The 17,500-nt window shown below is 33.4% G+C and overlaps 2 protein-coding genes across 4 annotated transcripts; one reads left to right on the forward strand and one right to left on the reverse strand.

The window, feature by feature from the left end:
• The first annotated feature begins 7,846 nt into the window (after positions 1-7,846).
• Positions 7,847-11,595, forward strand: LOC147381087 (BRCA1-associated RING domain protein 1-like). 3 transcript variants are annotated; one of them, XR_015174780.1, is made up of 7 exons: positions 7,847-8,129; positions 8,226-8,279; positions 9,027-9,097; positions 9,180-9,287; positions 9,397-9,786; positions 10,379-10,432; positions 10,839-11,595. XR_015174780.1 is itself a non-coding variant. In XM_086430859.1 (5 exons), the coding sequence occupies exons 2-5, from the start codon at positions 8,248-8,250 to the stop codon at positions 10,910-10,912; spliced, it is 285 nt and encodes a 94-aa protein (XP_086286985.1). In that variant the 5' UTR covers positions 7,854-8,129; positions 8,226-8,247; the 3' UTR covers positions 10,913-11,595. The 3 variants fall into 3 exon arrangements, 1 of the variants encoding a protein (XP_086286985.1); XR_015174779.1 differs by lacking the exon at positions 10,379-10,432 and having other exon boundaries at positions 7,849-8,129; XM_086430859.1 differs by lacking the exons at positions 9,397-9,786; positions 10,379-10,432 and having other exon boundaries at positions 7,854-8,129.
• A 1,203-nt stretch (positions 11,596-12,798) lies between these two features.
• On the reverse strand, positions 12,799-15,557 carry LOC147381088 (uncharacterized). The gene is given in 2 exon segments (XM_086430860.1): positions 12,799-13,595; positions 13,597-15,557. Coding segments are annotated over 2 exon segments (2,241 nt in total). The 5' UTR covers positions 15,217-15,557; the 3' UTR covers positions 12,799-12,974.
• Between the last annotated feature and the right edge of the window lie 1,943 nt (positions 15,558-17,500).

Consider the following 17,500-nt stretch of genomic DNA (forward strand, 5'->3'; position numbering starts at 1 on the left):
TTTGAACCTAAGACCTTGAGAACATCCTCCCAAAGTCTTACCACTTAGCTAAGTGGTCCTTCTTTCGTGGAACAAATATAATCAAGTTCTGTTGATCATATGAGATGATCAATAAGGTATGAGACATAAAAAGATCTCCAAGTAAGACTATATTGGAAACAAAGGGTTCGACTTTGGATTGACAAGAGATTTAATTAACCAGTTCCTTAATACCTAAAAGAGTTGTGATAACATGACTCGCCAGGTGGCATACTCAATCAACTTCCTAACATGACAAGTTCGGGAACCATAGATTTGTAAGCCTCAGGATACATGATTGCACTTCCCCATAAAAAAGTGTATCCTAAAGTGAATAGTTCTTCGGTTCCAAAACTTGTCCACGTCAGGGAGTTGATTGAGTATGCCACTGTGCGAGGAGTGATTGTTTGCTCACATGCCAATACCATTTTGACATATGGCACTAATGACAATATTAATAGAAGTTTTCTCTCTCCTACTCATACTAAATAAATCAAAATTTCATGATAAGATCTCCTTGTGACATTCAAAAATATGATCCAATACAATAGTGTTGTAGAGGATGAAATTTTATGATTTTTTATATATAAAAAAAAGGTTATTTTTCATTGATGTATTTTAATTTAAATTTGGGTGCTCGGTAGGTGTCCATTTTCAATATCATTGATTAACTCAAAAAACTTTGTTTTTTCTTTTTTCATTTTTTTACCATGAGGTTTGTCATGAAATCTATAAGATTGTGGTGTTTGATTGTCAATATGATAATCCATGTGGATCCCATCCCACAAAACTAATTAAGATTTCTAGTGTGGGCAGGAGAGAGAAATTTCTCTCCTATTACTTATGTATTAGTGCCACATTTCAAAACGGTGTTGGGTTGTGAGCTAAAAATCACTCCCTGGTGAGACATATGCTTAGTGCCTATACAAAAGGAATGTTGATATATTGGAAAACCATAAATTGTTAGAATAAGGAAGAATCCTTATTAATAATGGATTGTCACCCCTTTTATAGCAATCAACCAAAACGTTGAGCACTCATTAATCTAGTGTGGTAGATCCTAATCCATCAATATGGTAAACCCTAGCCGATCCAAAGAAGAGAGAGAGAGAGAGAGGAGCAGGTGAGTTTAGTAATCAAAGAAGTAAGTTTGATTAAATTTGCACAAAGGGGAGACTATCTTGTTTTCTAAAGGTTTCTTAAATTGGTTTATTAAAATCAATGACACAAGGTATGGTTCCGATTTACACTACAAAATAAACAATTTTACAGGCTTTCTAAAACCACTAATAGTTTTAATAAAACCACCCTAAAAATCCTACTGGTGGTTAGGCAAGGCATCGCCCAAAGTCACGGGAAAAGTTTCATCGGCGGTTGGTTTGATTAACAATACCTCCTTGAGCTACTCAGAGAAGGGCCCCCATCTTACGCACCTTGGGATGACTGTGACAATACTTGACAAAACTGCACTATAAAGGAGTGAGTAAACCCATGCCCAGCAAATGGAAGCTTGGCTTCTCGCTAGCCAGAACTAGTAAGCAAAGAGGATACGACTGCATGGCCCAGATCATCAGTGAAGCCCTCCTCTTTACTTTCGCTACTCTCAAATAAGGCTCTTCCTGACTCTCTTTGCCGATTGAAAGAAGGTCTGATGTCATTGGGGTCAACAATTAGGTTCCCCAATGCTGATGTCTAAACAGAAGATATGCCTTGTAGATTCCTTATTCTTTAATTAAATTCTTTTCTCGCTTAGCAAAAAAAGATACCCTTTTCAAAATTAATCTTTTTACCAGAACGGGTCTAAACACCTTGTCATCAATATATATATAGGGATGGTTCAAGTGACAACAATTGTGGTACTGGTTTTTGTCTTGTATAAGTTAGAAGTTTCAGAATGAGCTGATTTTTAGTAAGGATGAAAAGTGGTTTACGAAAGTATTGACCTGGGGTTAGAAGTTTTGGAGTAGGCTGATTTTTTTGTAAGAATGATCTCCTCACCATGTAGATCATCCTCACCAAAAACCAGCCCCTTCTAAAACTAATAATCCTATCAAAAAGAACTTATAAAATACCATTGTCACAATTGTTGTACCTTGAACCGTGTCTTATATATATCGTCTTTTAGTAAAAATGACAAAGTAAGTTAATCTTTTACATGATAAATAAATTCATTATGCCCCTAATAAATGCATTTATTATGTTGGCATTGATTGTTAATGCATTTATTTAAAAAAAAATATTTAAATAAAAAGACTAAAATTTTCTTAGCATTTATTATGTAAACAAGTATTTATTATGTAAAAGACTAATATATAATTGTCTTTTTAACTAAAAGATAAAAGGAGAGGTATTATTGGAAAGTAAATGTGGTGGACAATGTTTGGACTAAGATATGTGTTTAACTAAAAGACAAAAGGAGAGGTATTACGTGTTTTATCCTATATGGATTAGAAGTTTTGGAATGGGCTGATATTTGGTGAGGATGATCTCCTCATCATAGAGATCATCCTCACGTTCTAAAATTTAGACAACATGTTTTTTCTATATGGGATAAAAGTTTCATAATGGGCTGATTTTTTTTGTGAGGATGATCTCTATGGTGAAAGAATCATTCTCACAAAAAAGTCAGCCCATGCTGAAATTGTTATCCCCAATTTACAAGTTGAAGAATCGTGATCCATTCATTTTCTACTATTAGTTTGTAACCACTTTTCATAGGGTTAGAAGTTTTAGAATCGGCTAATTTTTCGTAAGGATAGTCTCCTCACCATAGAGATCATCCTAAAAAAAATTAGCCCATTCCGAAACTTTTTTGTCATATAGGACAAAATGTTGTCGAGAATTTTGTCTACCGAACGATGTCATATATATATATATATAGACACAAGATCTCGATCGTGTAAGCACAAAATCTAAAGTTTGAAATTTATTTGAGATAAGTATATCGGGATATGTATCATTGAGATATCTCAATTGTTAGATTTGGTGTTTACATAGTCAAGATCTTGTGTCATTCGTTAAGTCATATTTCTTGAGTCAACAGGACCTGACCCTATATGCAAACACACACGAATGTCTAGATAATGAGCCAATTTAGTATATAAATGATGTAAAATTTCACGAAATTTTATCATCAAATGTTTAATCCTGATTAATTATATTCGTAAAAAAAACCAATTATCGTTGCTACTACAAATAAGACATAATCGTGAATTTGAGATCCAATTGTAATGGGACTAAATTGGAAGAAGAAGAAGAAGTTGCTACTTGCTAATACAAACAAATAAGACATCATACAGAATTTTGAGATCCATTCATAATGGGACTAAATTGGAAGAGAATTAGCTAGTACATCTTAGCCAATTCAAACTTTCTTCCTAGTGTATATTATCACAAAACACAATAGAAAATTTTGTATTTCTCACCATGTTACTGTTTTTGACCTTTTATGTACAAGCAAAATACACGTGAATTATATATTTATTTTACATAAAATTATACATTATTTTTACAATATTGACAATGAAGAATCAGTTATTTGATTTATATTAGTGTCATCTCCTATTTAATACTTTTCTTTCATTTTTATCATTTATTATTTTATCATAACTGGGGTAAGGTGAACTTGAAACAATTGTCAATAAGATTCAATCGCTAAAAAATAAATAAAAGTATAAAAATTGGCCAGGGGCTGAACTTGTAAACACGATCACAAAGTTGCTTTGCAATGTGTTAAACCAATTGAGCTATGGGTCAGCCGAATTGCTATTAAAATTATAAAAATTAGCCACGGGGCTTTTTTCAAGAGGTCGAAGATAGGGGTGTTTAAAATATGCAATGGGGTATATGAAATAATCACTTTGGATAACATTATGGTTAATCTCAACCTATTTTGATTCAAATAGTTGAGACTGACTATTTTTACGTATTGATCTCAACTATTTAAATCGTCAAATATAAGTCTACAAATGGTTGATCTTGACCATTTTCTCATTTAAAATGGTAGATCTCAACCTATTTTCATTCAATCGTTGAGATCAATCTTTTTTATATGTGTTAATCTCAACAATCTAAATCGTTGGTATAAGATTACAAATGACTAATCTCAGTCATTGTATCATCCAGAATGGTTGATCTCGACATATTTCAGTCCAATCATAGACATCAATCTTTTTTACAAGCATTAATCTCGACATTTTAAATGGTAGTTTTAAGTCAATGACCACACAATTTGCGAGAAAAGGTTTACCAACTGGGCCGCCAAGTTACCTGAAGTTGGGGGTATTTAGAAAGAAATCCCTCTTTCAAAGCTTTGGAGGTAATATTTTGCATTAAACACTTGGATATATCCATCATTAATTCAGAATCCTAAAATCATCTATTTGAGGGAGAGTCTCAGGTGTGGGTTGAGGTTAGAAAAGTCAATTTAAATACTGTGGAATCAGATTTATAGAACCATCTTCCAAAAATTTAATTTCAAGAATATAGGATTTGATGAGAATAAACAAAATGAAATAAATACATACAAAGCTTTGAACAAATAAAAAGAGAAAAAGAAAATAAAGGACTTAAAAGGTGCAAATGATAAATAACTTCTTTCTTTCGAAATTGGCCTATAAAGACTCTTTTAGATAATTAGGATTTCTGAAATTAAAACATCCAATACACAAGTATCCCATGATATAATAATGGATAAAAATCAAATCAAGAGGAGAGAAAACTGAGTAGCAACTTGTATAGGATCAACGTAAAAGAGAAACCCTTTCCTTACTAAGATATTGAGGAAAAAATGCCTCGAGATGTGTGGACATAATTCTAAATATTTATGAATCTCGAGGAATTTCATTTCAAATCTCGAGTCCTTTTTTGTCGGTGGATGAGGTTTAATAAGGCCTATTTTCCTAACTATGTTAGTAAGGCTAATCAGACTCAAAAGTAAAATGCCCATCGTGTCCCGTTCTTCCTATTTTTTTATTTATTTAATCCAAACCGTGTGGGCAAAAGTTAAGACTAAAATAATAAAGTAACCTTGAAATTGGGACTTTCACTGAGTTTCCGGATTATTTAAATTTAAAGGCGTGTTTAATTGCTGAGAAAATATTTGTCAGGCAAATCCTTTTATAGGGGCAATTTCGTTCAAAATAATTTTGTATTATTTGAGGTGCCTAATAAAAATAAATTGAGAGAAAATTAACTTTATCATCTTAATATTAAAATTAATTTGTTCTCTTTCTTTCACTTTGGGAGAGAACAAAATTGAGCATTTTTCTCTTCATTAACTTTCTTTTCGATATGATTTAGACCCCCCCCCCCCCCCCTCTCCCTCTCCCTCTCCTTATTGGTGAATATATTGAAACTCCCTTGTGTTTTCTAACTCATCATGACATACCCCTACGCCCCTGTTTAGTCTAGATCGAAGACTAAAGAAAATGACCTAAATACCTTCATATTTATTATATATCAATCCAAAAACGCTTTATTTTTATTACAAAATCCATTAACTTCAACTAGTAGGGTAATTTTATTTTATTTTACCTCAATTAATCTTCTACCTTGAGATTCAAACTCCAATTTTCAAATCTCAATAACAAGATAAGATTAATTTCTAGGAAGTATAGGATGATGGTGTTTTAGTAATAATAATAAAAAAGGCCAGGGATTTTCAACAAGATGTTAAAGAATTTGGGGTCTTTCATAAAGGTTGACAGGCTTGAAAATGGTAAATTTTGGAGAGAAAAAAGTGAGGGTTTTTTGCCTAGATATTAAAAATGAGGGTATATTTAGGTCATTTTGTTGTAAGTTTTCTAATTAAACCAAGTTCATCTGGGAATGTTGTGGGCATCTTAATATTCACTAATTAAAATGGGAAGGAGCATGTCTAAATCGGTTATTAAATAAAAAATAGGCCCACTTTTTGGTAAAATTCATTCTATCGTCTCTCATTTAATTCCCTGAACGACGAAAGATAATCACCAATCAAATCGGGAGCAGTTTGGAATGGGGGTAGCTTTTAAAACGAATTTGTATAAAATAATTATATATGGGATCCCGGCCAGCACAAGCTGCCCAAGCCGTCTCTAAAGATTAAAAATTTATTGTTCCCTTAACATTGAAAAATTGATGTCTTCCCTGAAAAATGCCTAGTGATACAATTTTTGGATTCATTTATCTGTTTGTTTGTGTATCTAAGTCTACTAAAAGATTAGCCTATAGATTTAGTTGGATTAACAAGTGTTCCACATCATATTGCACAAAGTGACATCAAACTTTTGTATTTAGGAGATTGACAAATTCAAAGTTCAAGTGACGAGTCGATTTCTACGCCCTTCTCAAAGAATTAGTAGTCTTGACTACCAACCAAAAATCATGCTCTATATATCTGATCGTCTTTTCACCTATTGCTAATATCTTAGGTATTTTATCATTCAATTGGGATATGTTTAGAAACTTTGCTTCTTTATCATAGCAAATTATAGAGACATGAAATGGCTCTACTTGTTGAAGAAAATGTTACCAATTAAACAATTTACAAGAATTTCATTTAAAAAACAATGAACGTAACATTTACTTGAATAAAAGTCTTTTTTTCTACATTTCTTAGCATTCCGTGTGCTTAGAATTTATAGATCATTTTTTAACATTTTTCCTTGCTTTCGTTCTTTCTCTTCAACATTCGTCGTTACACATCTATTTTTTATACTATAATATTATATTTGATTGTAACGCAAATTAACATCTTGGTTATTTCAAAAAAATTAAAACATATTTAGTTCCACCAATCTAAGATTATGAGATCTTCAACTGAAATATCTAAAGGTGCATGTAGGGTTCAAGGGCGACGAGCCTAAGTTCAATGCAAACTCAATGAATAAATATTAAAATTATGTGAAACCCACACCAATCTAAAGTTAAAATTGATCAACTTTTAAAATTATATTATTATTTATATCAACATATTTAATGACGTTTTTTGAACGCCATTAAAAACTTTTTATAGTGTTTTCGCAAAGGTTATAATACACAATACTAAAGAGAATTAAATATGTTAGAGAGCTACTATTGCCACACCAATTGTTATATAAATCACCAAAGAATTGCACACAATTGGTGTGACGATAGTAAAAATTGGTATGGAAATAGTAACTCTCATATTTTAGTACTTAAAAAAAATCTTACCAAATATGAAATAAATCGCTAGACAGTCCGGCGTTTGAGTAACTCGCTGGCCTCTCTAGCATTTTAAATGAAGAATAAATTGTTGGCATGTTAATTAAAACGCTAGACAATCCAACATTTTAATCATTCAAATGGAATTTTTGATAAAATAATGTATTTTAGTACATTAAAATGTTGGACAGTCCAGCGACTTACTAAGACACTAGATTGTCTATCAACTTAATTCATTTTTTGTAATTTTTTGAAAAAATAATCTTTCTTTTAATATAAAAATATTTAATTCTAATTTAAATAATCACATGGACAAAGAATGTGCGTGTAATTCAAATACTCCCCCAAAATTGATAAGATAAAATAGAGTCATGCGGGAGTGAACCCAAGATTGAATCTCATATCGCATAGCTTGACGTGAAAGTGGATCGGAATAATATATGCTTTTTCACTTGTATCTAAAGAAGGTGTGGGATGTGAAGTCCATTTTGAGGTCAAGTCAGCACTATTCTAAATTTTTTATAAGATAAAATGATGTTGGTAACACCGCACATGTGATTGGACAAATAACGATTGCCTAGAGATTTTATTGAATTCTTAATGTAAACTCCTTGAGATTGGCACAAGTGCGATATGAAGTTCACTACAGCTCGACTCGAAAACTAGTAGTCATTTCCCGGCAATATTGTCCTTAAATGACGTCAACACTGTCAAAAATCTAATGGAAAAGAACCACTCTTTCAATTCCCGCGCTTGATTTTGGAAATTGGAAATTGGAAATGAAAGAACAATAAAACCCTAATTGTAGAAAGAGAGCCATGGTTCTTCTGTGATTGAGGTTTCTTGGAACCCAAATCAGGTCATGGCGGAGTCAGCAAGACAGACTCGATTCATCAATCTTTGGGTCCTCCATTTGCAGAAAATGGGTTTGGAGCCCCCTTATGGTTCGTTTCTTTCAACTTCTTTGATTGAATGTAGGGTTTCCATAGTTTAGTTCATTTTTTTGATACTCTGTTTCATCCTTGTTATTGCTGTTGCAGCCTGAACCTGCTCAATCGACCAATGTTGCTTCCATGCCATCATATATTCTGCAGGTATTATATATATATATTTATTTTTTAGTGGGTCGTCGATGTTATACTTCTTTGTGTTTTAATTTAATCTGGGTGTGTCTTTGAAATTTTCCGATCTCAGTTTGTTATTTATTTATTTTTTAAAGTGGGTAGTCGGTGTGTTTTAATTTGATATGAGTCATTGAAATTGCTTGTTCTAAATTTGCGTATTTTTTTATTTTATTTTGGTGATTAGTTTGATGTGACGTTTCTTTGTGTTTTAATTTGATCTTGGTCATTGAAAATGTTCAATCTCAGGGTATGTTTGGTACACTTCTGAAGTCTGAAGTCTGAAGTCTGAAATCTGAAGTCTGAAGTCTGAAATCTGAAATCTGGATCTTGTTCTGGAAAAGTTGTTTGTTTATAATTTATAAGAGCTTCTGGTTACAAACAGAATTTTAAAACATAATGATCTTTTGACAATATTACCCTTCTGTAATTATAATAAATTGTTAACCAAAAAACATGCATAATGATGGTAATTTTCAAATTGAATTCTCACTCAAAATACAAAAACAAATCATTTATATATAAAATAATATAATTTTTTTCCCATTTTCTGTTTTTCGTCTCTCTCATTATATTATTCTCTCTCTCTCTCTCTCTCTCTCTCTCTCTCCAATTTATCAAAACCAAGAAAATACAAGAACCAAGTAAAACACAATAACCAATTTGATGTTATGTTCCTAGGTGTTTTAATTTGATTTGGGTCTTTGAAATTGTATGCAGTTCATGCATTCCGGACTCAAAGGAGTTCGCATCAGATTGTCCAATCTGTAAATCATCTTATGTCAATCGAGGTGGATTTAATCTCAAACTTGATCACATTACTTCCAAATTGTATATAAGTTTATCAAGTAATTTGAGTTTTGGGTTTTGTAGATTTAAGATCAGCTCCTCACATGGAAAATATGGTGAGCATCTACAAAAGTATGGATGCCGCTTTTTCTGCAAATCTCTCTCAGCAGGTCTCTCAAGCTGATCTTCTTGGTATTCTCCTTTTTCTGCTCTTCTGTGGAAGTTTTCCTTTACGAATTACTGTAAATTTGAGTTACATTGGTGATTTGGTTCCCTCTTCTTGTTGTAATCATTTTTGTAGATCTGAGAAAAAAACAAGCTTCAAACCAATGCTTGGCTTCGGAAAAGGTGGATAAGGATGATAAATTAAGCAATGAAATGATTGGGGCGACTAGAAATAAACGAGTTTTCTCCTTGTCCATCAGAACTTGAAAGCCCCATGAGATCTTGTATGCCAAGAGAGAGTGGAGAGGTAAGAGAATTTGGGAAAATGGGAAGCAAAGAAGGTTTAGTTGGTGAACAAATTCCACCATCATCATCGTTTCTTTGGTCAAAAGATAAACATCACAATGAGGTTCAAAATCACGGAATAGAATTGAATCAAGTGACGCAAACATCACTTGATAGCCCTCCATCCTTTGGTGAAGCTAAGGATTTGGATGACGACGTAAGTGGTCGTAGCGGTGAACATGTGCGTTTATGTTCTAATTGTGACATTTTTTGTATTGAAAATTTGTTCTATGTTTGCGATGCACCTAATGTTTTGACTTGTTCATAGGTAGTATATTTCTTGTGAGAACTTTGTGGTTGTAAAACCTTCTAAGTCTTCTCATTATAATTTGACCACATAGATTTAAGTTCATTATGGTTTGTCCTTGCTGGGAAATAAGGCTTTTTTTATATATAAATACTGGATGCTATTAGACACCAATTTGGTGGTCTAATTGAAACTCTGACCTCCATACTTTTGTATAATTTTTTACATTATCGAGAGAGAAGAACAATAACTCACTATAAAGCATAATTGTGCACATTCAATCACATGCACAAGATGTAAATTACGGAAGAAAAGCATTCTGAAGAGTATTAAACTATCAATAACACCAAGGCATTGTTTAATGTAGTCAATATTTAAATAAAACTTTGAGTGGAAAATGTTGTTGGTCTTATCTATCTTCATGTTCTATTGTACTTTTGTAATTTGATGTTTCTCAGACTTCCTATTTATCATATGATGAGTTTCTCCATGTTCTAACCCTTCAATTCTTTGTTAATATATGAAGCTATGAGCATCACTTTTGTCTTCCCCACTGTTGCCATTTGCTTAATTACCTTTGGTAATTTTTCCACATTCCTTCTTTAACATTTTTTATGCTTGGAAATTTTTATTGCTTAAAGATGCTCATTGTTTCTCTCGCATTTTTCTTTTAAAGGCTACCCATTGGATATTTTTTCTTATGATTTGTTTGGAAACTTGGCATTAATGGGTTTTGCAGAAAAATTCTACTAGAAAATGTGCCTGTTTTGTATGGCTAACTTGATTTTTCATCCTTGTGTTCTTATTTTTAAAGCACTTACTTTTTACCTTTGATAAGATGGATTCAAAAGAAGAAAGATAGTGCCTTTGCACGTCCAAAAAATCTTAATTAGCATATATCTTGTTGTGCTTTGCCAACATTTATTTCCAATTTCCTGTCGGCCTTTCAATTTGTGATACTGGAATGGATCTAAATATCTATGCAGAGTGTCAAGAGATTGCTACCAAATGGCACAATCATGAAGGAAGTGGAAAATGCTACAAATACAGAGATTTATAGAACACCTATCCTCCAAATCAAAGAGGAGCATCTCAGAAAAGCAAAGAGAAAAAAGTTGGACTATGGGCTTCAAGACAAGGCTATAAATAGTGGCATTAATGCTCACTCCACATGTTTGGATTCTGAAAATATACCAATGTCTAAATTTGGAGCTAAGCCCCGTAGACGTCATTTTGGTGCACGACCATCCAGTACTTCAGACTGTTTTGATGCAAATCCAGTTGCCGTATGTGCATTTTGCCAGTCCTCTAGACTGTCTGGGGTGATAATTTGTTACTTAACTTGCAAGCATTTTCATATATCTTACTACAGTTATTAAAAATTATTGCATTTGGGTGAGACCTAGAATTTGCATTTCTGACAATAGAACATTTCATCCATGTATTATGCAATGTTTGGCTAGTGGCTCATGTCTTCTTTTGATATCCTTTTCATCATTTTTATGCTTTTGATGGGAACTTCTAGGCTTCTGGACCAATGTTGCATTATGAAAATGGAAAGCCGGTAGTTGAAGATGTGTTAACCCGACCCAATGTTCTGCATGTCCACAGAAAATGCATTGAGTGATATGTCTCAGATTTCTTTCATAGACTTTCTTATCAAATAGTAATAATATATATAGTTATGATAATGAAAGTAAAAGTGGGAGGTCATGTTTCTTTTTTGACTAAGAACATTTTGATCTCACTGTCAGAATCCAGAAACAGTTTACTCTACAACCTTAGTTATTTCAAAATTTGGATTTCTATATAAGTGTGCCCGGAAAGCCTAAACAAATGTTTACCAGATAGATTAGATACTTGATAGTGATATTTAGAAAGATTTTTAATTTTAAGGGACACACTTGGAGCTTAAAATCTGCCGCAAATGGTAAGAAAACCAAAGGAAAGAATGGTTTACCTGAAAAAGTGTGGGAGAATGCATCTATCCTTTCTCCTTGCAAATTACAAAAATAACTTGATTAATTATGGTATTCAAATCAGACATTAACACGTATATTCCCCCTAAATTGTAATGTAAATATGACAAGCATGCCCGGTTTTGTAATAATCTTGATGGAAAATTATAAGATTTACTAGGAAAAATTAGTATATTCTTTTAATTAACATGATCTGCATCTCATACTAGTTAATTTTTTGTACAGTTTAGACATTGTATAATGTAGCCTATATCAAGCTTTAGTACTTAGGAAATTGGAAAATTTGAGCTACAAGTGACGAGTCGGTTTCTAGGTCCTTTGCATAGGCATTAATAATCTTACAAACCAAAAATCACCCCATCTACCGTAGGGACTTCTTTCTAAATACCACGTAACTTTTGGGCGATAAATTAACAACCCAGTTACTAAAATCACTCTCTTTAAATACCTTCTCAGCTCTCGCCCCACTATACTATTTCTTAAAACACCATCATGGTTTAGCATAAGGGACACCAAACACTATCGGTTTCTCTCAGTAAATAAAAATGAGGGGCCCTCAATTGCCCCGACTTGTTGATAAAAAAATGATGTATGAGATAAGCACTCAAATTGTCTTTGCAACTCAATTGCTCTCGATGGGATTGGCTTAAAACCCTTAATCAAAGAAACAACAGAACTTGAGTTAGAACACTCTTAACACTTGAAACAATGAGTCTTGATCAATGAAGTCTACATGTACGAGATGTGAGTTGTACACGATATGGTTTTCGATATCCTTGACTAGATTATACTACAATATATCTTAAAAGTTTCTTACCACCCAATATTTACAGAGTCAAAGTTCATAATAAGATCTTCTAGTCAAGCTCATGCCATGGTTTTCTATCATATATATATATATATATATATATATATATATACACACACAGATATAGATATATATATTCTTTTGGTGGGTAATATTAGATTAAAAGCAAAGAGAGAACTTGCTTTATTAACAAATGTTACCAACTACAACATCTTATGAAAATTTTGAAATAAACCTTGCTGACAATGTTAAATTGAACAAAAGCTTGTTCTTTTTATTACATTTCTTCATCTTCCATTTCACTGGAGTCTATGTATTCTCTTCAACCTTTTGCCTCAACTGCGTTGTTTCCTTTCAAAAGTCCTTCTGAGCCATCCATTTTCCTTCCAGAAAGTAATATATCCGATTGAAAAACCAATTACCATCCCACATCCATATCCGATCATCATAGATTTCCAATCAAAGTCACTTGTGGACATTGAAACCTCATGTTGCTGAAATGCTGTTGGTGGAGAAATCGCATATGTGTCTTTGCATTGCCTTGATAGTGGAGGCCCACATAATCCCGCATTATCTTCATAAGAAGTATTTGAAAATGTATCAAATTGTTTGCCTTGTGGTATGCTTCCCACAAGTTGATTATGCCCGAGATTCATTACTGCAAGGAATGTAAGGCGAATTAATTGCTGAGGAATCTCTCCAGATAGCTTGTTTTGCGAGAGATCCAATGACTCCAGTTGTGCTAAATTCCCAACCGATGATGGGATGTGACCAGTGAGGTTATTATGAGAGAAATTCAACAGAATAAGAGATTTGAGGTCCCCTATCACTTCGGGAATTCCACCTTGGAATTGATTTTTAGAGAAATCAATTAACATGAAGATGGTCAAGATCTTATCTTGTACCCTATCACATCCTTTGATTGCAAGTATCACTGAGATTTTATAGTAATCTCCAATATTTTGCCTGAGACTCATCAACCACCATCATCATCGCCTTCCAACTTTGGAAATATTTTGTGGGCAAAGATCCCGTAAATCCATTGGAAGAAAGATCTATAACATGCAACATTTGAAAACCATGATTGGTTTGAGAATGTTCAATGGGACCATAGAATTTGTTGGATCTCAATACAAGGACCTGCAACAAAGGCAATGTCTCCATCCAAAATGGAAATGTATCAAATAACTTGTTGCTTCCGAGGTCCAGAACTGTTAGGTTTATGCAACTACCTAAACATCTTGGCACAAGTCCTTCAAATTGATTTTGAGAACCTTGAAGGGTTTCAAGATTACTCAAATTGCAAATAGTTTCAGGAATTTCTCCAATTAATTCATTATGACTGAGTTTCAAGAATTCTAGCCCATTGCAATTGCCAAGTTCCTTTGGTATTTGCCCACTTAGATTGTTTGTGGACAAATCCAAATATTGTAAAATGAATAGCATTCCAATCTCAGTTGGTATGTGCCCTGATAATCTATTATTAGACAAGATCAAAGACTGGAGTTGGGTCCAATTGGATAGAAAATATGGATGGATTTCACCAGAGAGGTTGTTAAATGACAGTTCAAGATAAGAAAGGTTGGTGCAAGATCCAAGCTCATTGGGAATGCTGGAATTTAAGCTTGTATTCCAGAGATATAGGGTCTCAAGCTTCCTAAGGTTACCTATCGAAGATGGTATGGGCCCACTAGTAAACGGGTTATTAGATAAAGAAAGGGATGTGAGGCTAGTGAGGAGGCCAATTTCGTGGGGTATCTTACCATTGAGCTTGTTCCCTGCCAGGTCAAGGATTCGAAGTTTGGTGAGATACTTGATTTCTGATGGAATCGGTCCTTCCAATATATTACCTCTCAGGTCAAGGAATTGGAGGTTCTTAAGACTAGTAAAGAGGTCCACTGGAATACGGCCTGCTATATGGTTATCGCTAAGATCGAGAGAAATGAGTTTTGAAAGAGACCCAATTTGAGATGGGATTTCTCCATACAATTGGTTGTCGCTGAGGGTTAGGTTGGTGAGATTGGGGAAGGCCGAGGAGAAGTTGAGTTGATGAAGAGTACCTGTTAGGGAATTGTTGGCAAGGCGGAGAATACGGAGTTCTAAGAGATTTCCAATTTCAGAGGGGATCGTACCCGTGAAATAGTTATCACCAAGATCAAGAGAAATGAGTTTTGAAAGAGATCCAACTTGAATTGGAATTTCTCCAAACAAGTGATTAGAGGTGAGGTTTAGGGAGGTGAGATTGGGGAAGACCAAGAAATCGAATTGATGAAGAGTGCCATTGAGACTCGAATTGAAGAGGTTTATCACCACGATGCTGTCCAAGTAATTGTCGCATAGAATTCCAATCCAATTGCAAGTAGTGGTGAGATGGTCAGACCATATCCACGAAGAAGTAATAATAGGAGAATAAGAGATCAAACTGTTTTTCCAGTGCAGCAATGCTTTTGCTTCTTGTACTACTAGTCTTTGTGTTTTTGGTGATGCTGGTACTGGTGCTACTGATATCTCTTCTCCCATTATACTTATAAGAACAAAAGAACAAGACAGAAAAAGAAAGAAGAATGTAGTCTTCATGATTGATTGAAAGACTATATTTGATTCTTAACTATATATCAATAAAAAACCATCTAATATTTATAAGACAAATGCATGAAAGACGAAGAGAAACACAGAACAATGTGAACCGATGGAAGAAAAAAACCAGAGAAGAATTGTCTGTTATGTTATTTCCATGATTTTGTGGAAAAGAGGATCATAGACTATAGAGTCGTGCTGGAATCGTTGTGCTGGTCTTCGTTTTGTATATATAAATTACATCTGTGCCTCTATTTGATTCTTGATTATATATCAATCAAAAACCATCTAGTATTTATACTACAATTAAATACATGAAAGAAAGAGAGAACAATGTGACTGGATGGAAAAAACAAAAAAAAAAAAAAAAAACCAGACAAGAAAATAAGTGATACCCTTATTAATTGTCCCACAAAGTCCTTGTGCCACGTATTAGAAGGGACCTTCGAGGAAGTACTTAATGACTTTATATTCTTACAGACGCCTTTAGATTGCCAAGGACGCTACTTTATTTCAGCACCAAACATTTTGGCCAACATTTTTGTCAATTACTTTTGTCTTACATGAGTTAGAAGTTTTGGAATGGGCTGATTTTTGGTGAGGATGACTTCTAGCCCCATGTTTACAAGTTGAAAAATCGTGGATCGTCATTTTTTGTAAACCATTTTTGAAGAAGAATAACAACGTGTCTTTTTTTGTCTTTGACTCCCAACCCAACACTGGGACCCATTTCACATGCCCCTTGTTGAATATATGGTTAAGGGAAAATTACGATAGATCCTACCGTGGGCCCTCTATTTTAATGCGCACTAACAATGAGTTTTGTTAGGAAAATGTTTCTTCTGCCCCCTCACACCTAGAAAATGTCAAATTCAAATAGTACATATCTAATTGATTAGACCAAAGATTGATCTTAATAATTTGAATTGTCAATTTTTATATTTGAATCATTGATCTCAAAGATTCAAAGAGGGATGAGAGCATTAATAAATAAAATATTTATGAGGATATTTAGAAAAAAATTCCTCCAATATCATTAAGTTATTTTTTTAGTACAGATTATCTTGTTACTTAGGTTTTGACTCACTTGCTTCTATTTTAGCACTATTAATATTAAAGGAATTTACTTTATTAAGAGTTTCTTTTAGATAAAAGTGATGGAAATTTTATTTTAAAATCAATAAATAGCTAAAATATTTATATTTATGTAAGGCTAGTTTACTTATCTCGATTGATGTAATAATTATAAATATCCTATTAGAGTTCATGTAATATTCATCCAAGTATTCTCAATAAAATCAGATTTCTTCAAATTATTCTTTAGGAAACATATGTACGGGAAGCGTTCAGAGGCCTTAAAGAGAGCCAAACATTGTGCTAAATATTTTTCAATATATGGGCTAGAAATTTTGGATTGACCTGATTTTTTTGTGTGGATGATCTCTATTATGAAACTTCTAACCCCATCAAAAGTGGTGTACAAATAAATGACGGTCCATGATTCTTCAACTTGGAATCAATCGCAGCTTGCAAGTTGAAACCTTTTGCTTCCTAATGTAGGATTTCGCCAAGGAGTTTTTTTGTTGTTGGAAAATGTTTGGCCGCCAATATTGGCTCTAAGTAGCCATGATATATCTTGTGTCATTCTAACATATAAAAAATGGTGATCAATGTATCTCCCCTGTTTAGGGTTTGGGTCAATTGTCCAGAGTCTTCTCTTACTGAACTTATTTACTGCAATTAATCTGTTGGGACTCTTCTTGGGTGGTCTGTATTGGTATAAAATTCTTTCAAATCATTGTGAATTGTTATCTTCTTGGGTAGAATGGTTTGTTAAGTTAGTGTCTTGGGAACTTTTTTGGATGGTGTTTCTTGTGTTTTGGTGCTCAAAAATGCTTTTGGAGTCCAAATTTGCATTCCGTAACAAATGTTGTCATTGGTTTCACTTCCATCAAACCCAAAAGCTGATTAATTAGAAATATTGCAACCGTTGTGTCAAACGCAGAAGCTGTAAATGGGCAGAAATGAGATGCTGTCCAGAAGCAGTTTCCTACTTCCAATGTTTGTGGGAAGCTGATGGAATTTACAAGGATTTGTGGACGATAATACCATTGTTTTTCAGTTAATGGATATAAATACTTGAGAATGTTTCTAAGAAATTATTTTTAGAGAAACCAAAAATATCAGAATTTTTAATATTATTACCAAAACATTCGAAGGAGTTGTTTTTCACGACAAATTTTGCAACCACGTATCTATAGAATTGTGTCCTACAAGCTTAAGA

Source organism: Akebia trifoliata, unplaced genomic scaffold (genome assembly GCF_017979445.1).
Source record: "Akebia trifoliata isolate Shusen 1 unplaced genomic scaffold, ASM1797944v1 Contig00766, whole genome shotgun sequence".
NCBI classification, from domain to species: domain Eukaryota; kingdom Viridiplantae; phylum Streptophyta; class Magnoliopsida; order Ranunculales; family Lardizabalaceae; genus Akebia; species Akebia trifoliata.

Coding starts and splice junctions, on each gene's coding strand:
- LOC147381087 (XM_086430859.1), top strand. CDS start 8,248: ATGTTGCTTCCATGCCATCATATATTCTGCAG. Junction 9,098..9,179: donor ATCATCTTATGTCAATCGAG/GTGGATTTAATC, acceptor TGGGTTTTGTAG/ATTTAAGATCAGCTCCTCAC. Junction 9,288..10,838: donor CTCTCAAGCTGATCTTCTTG/GTATTCTCCTTT, acceptor ATATCTATGCAG/AGTGTCAAGAGATTGCTACC.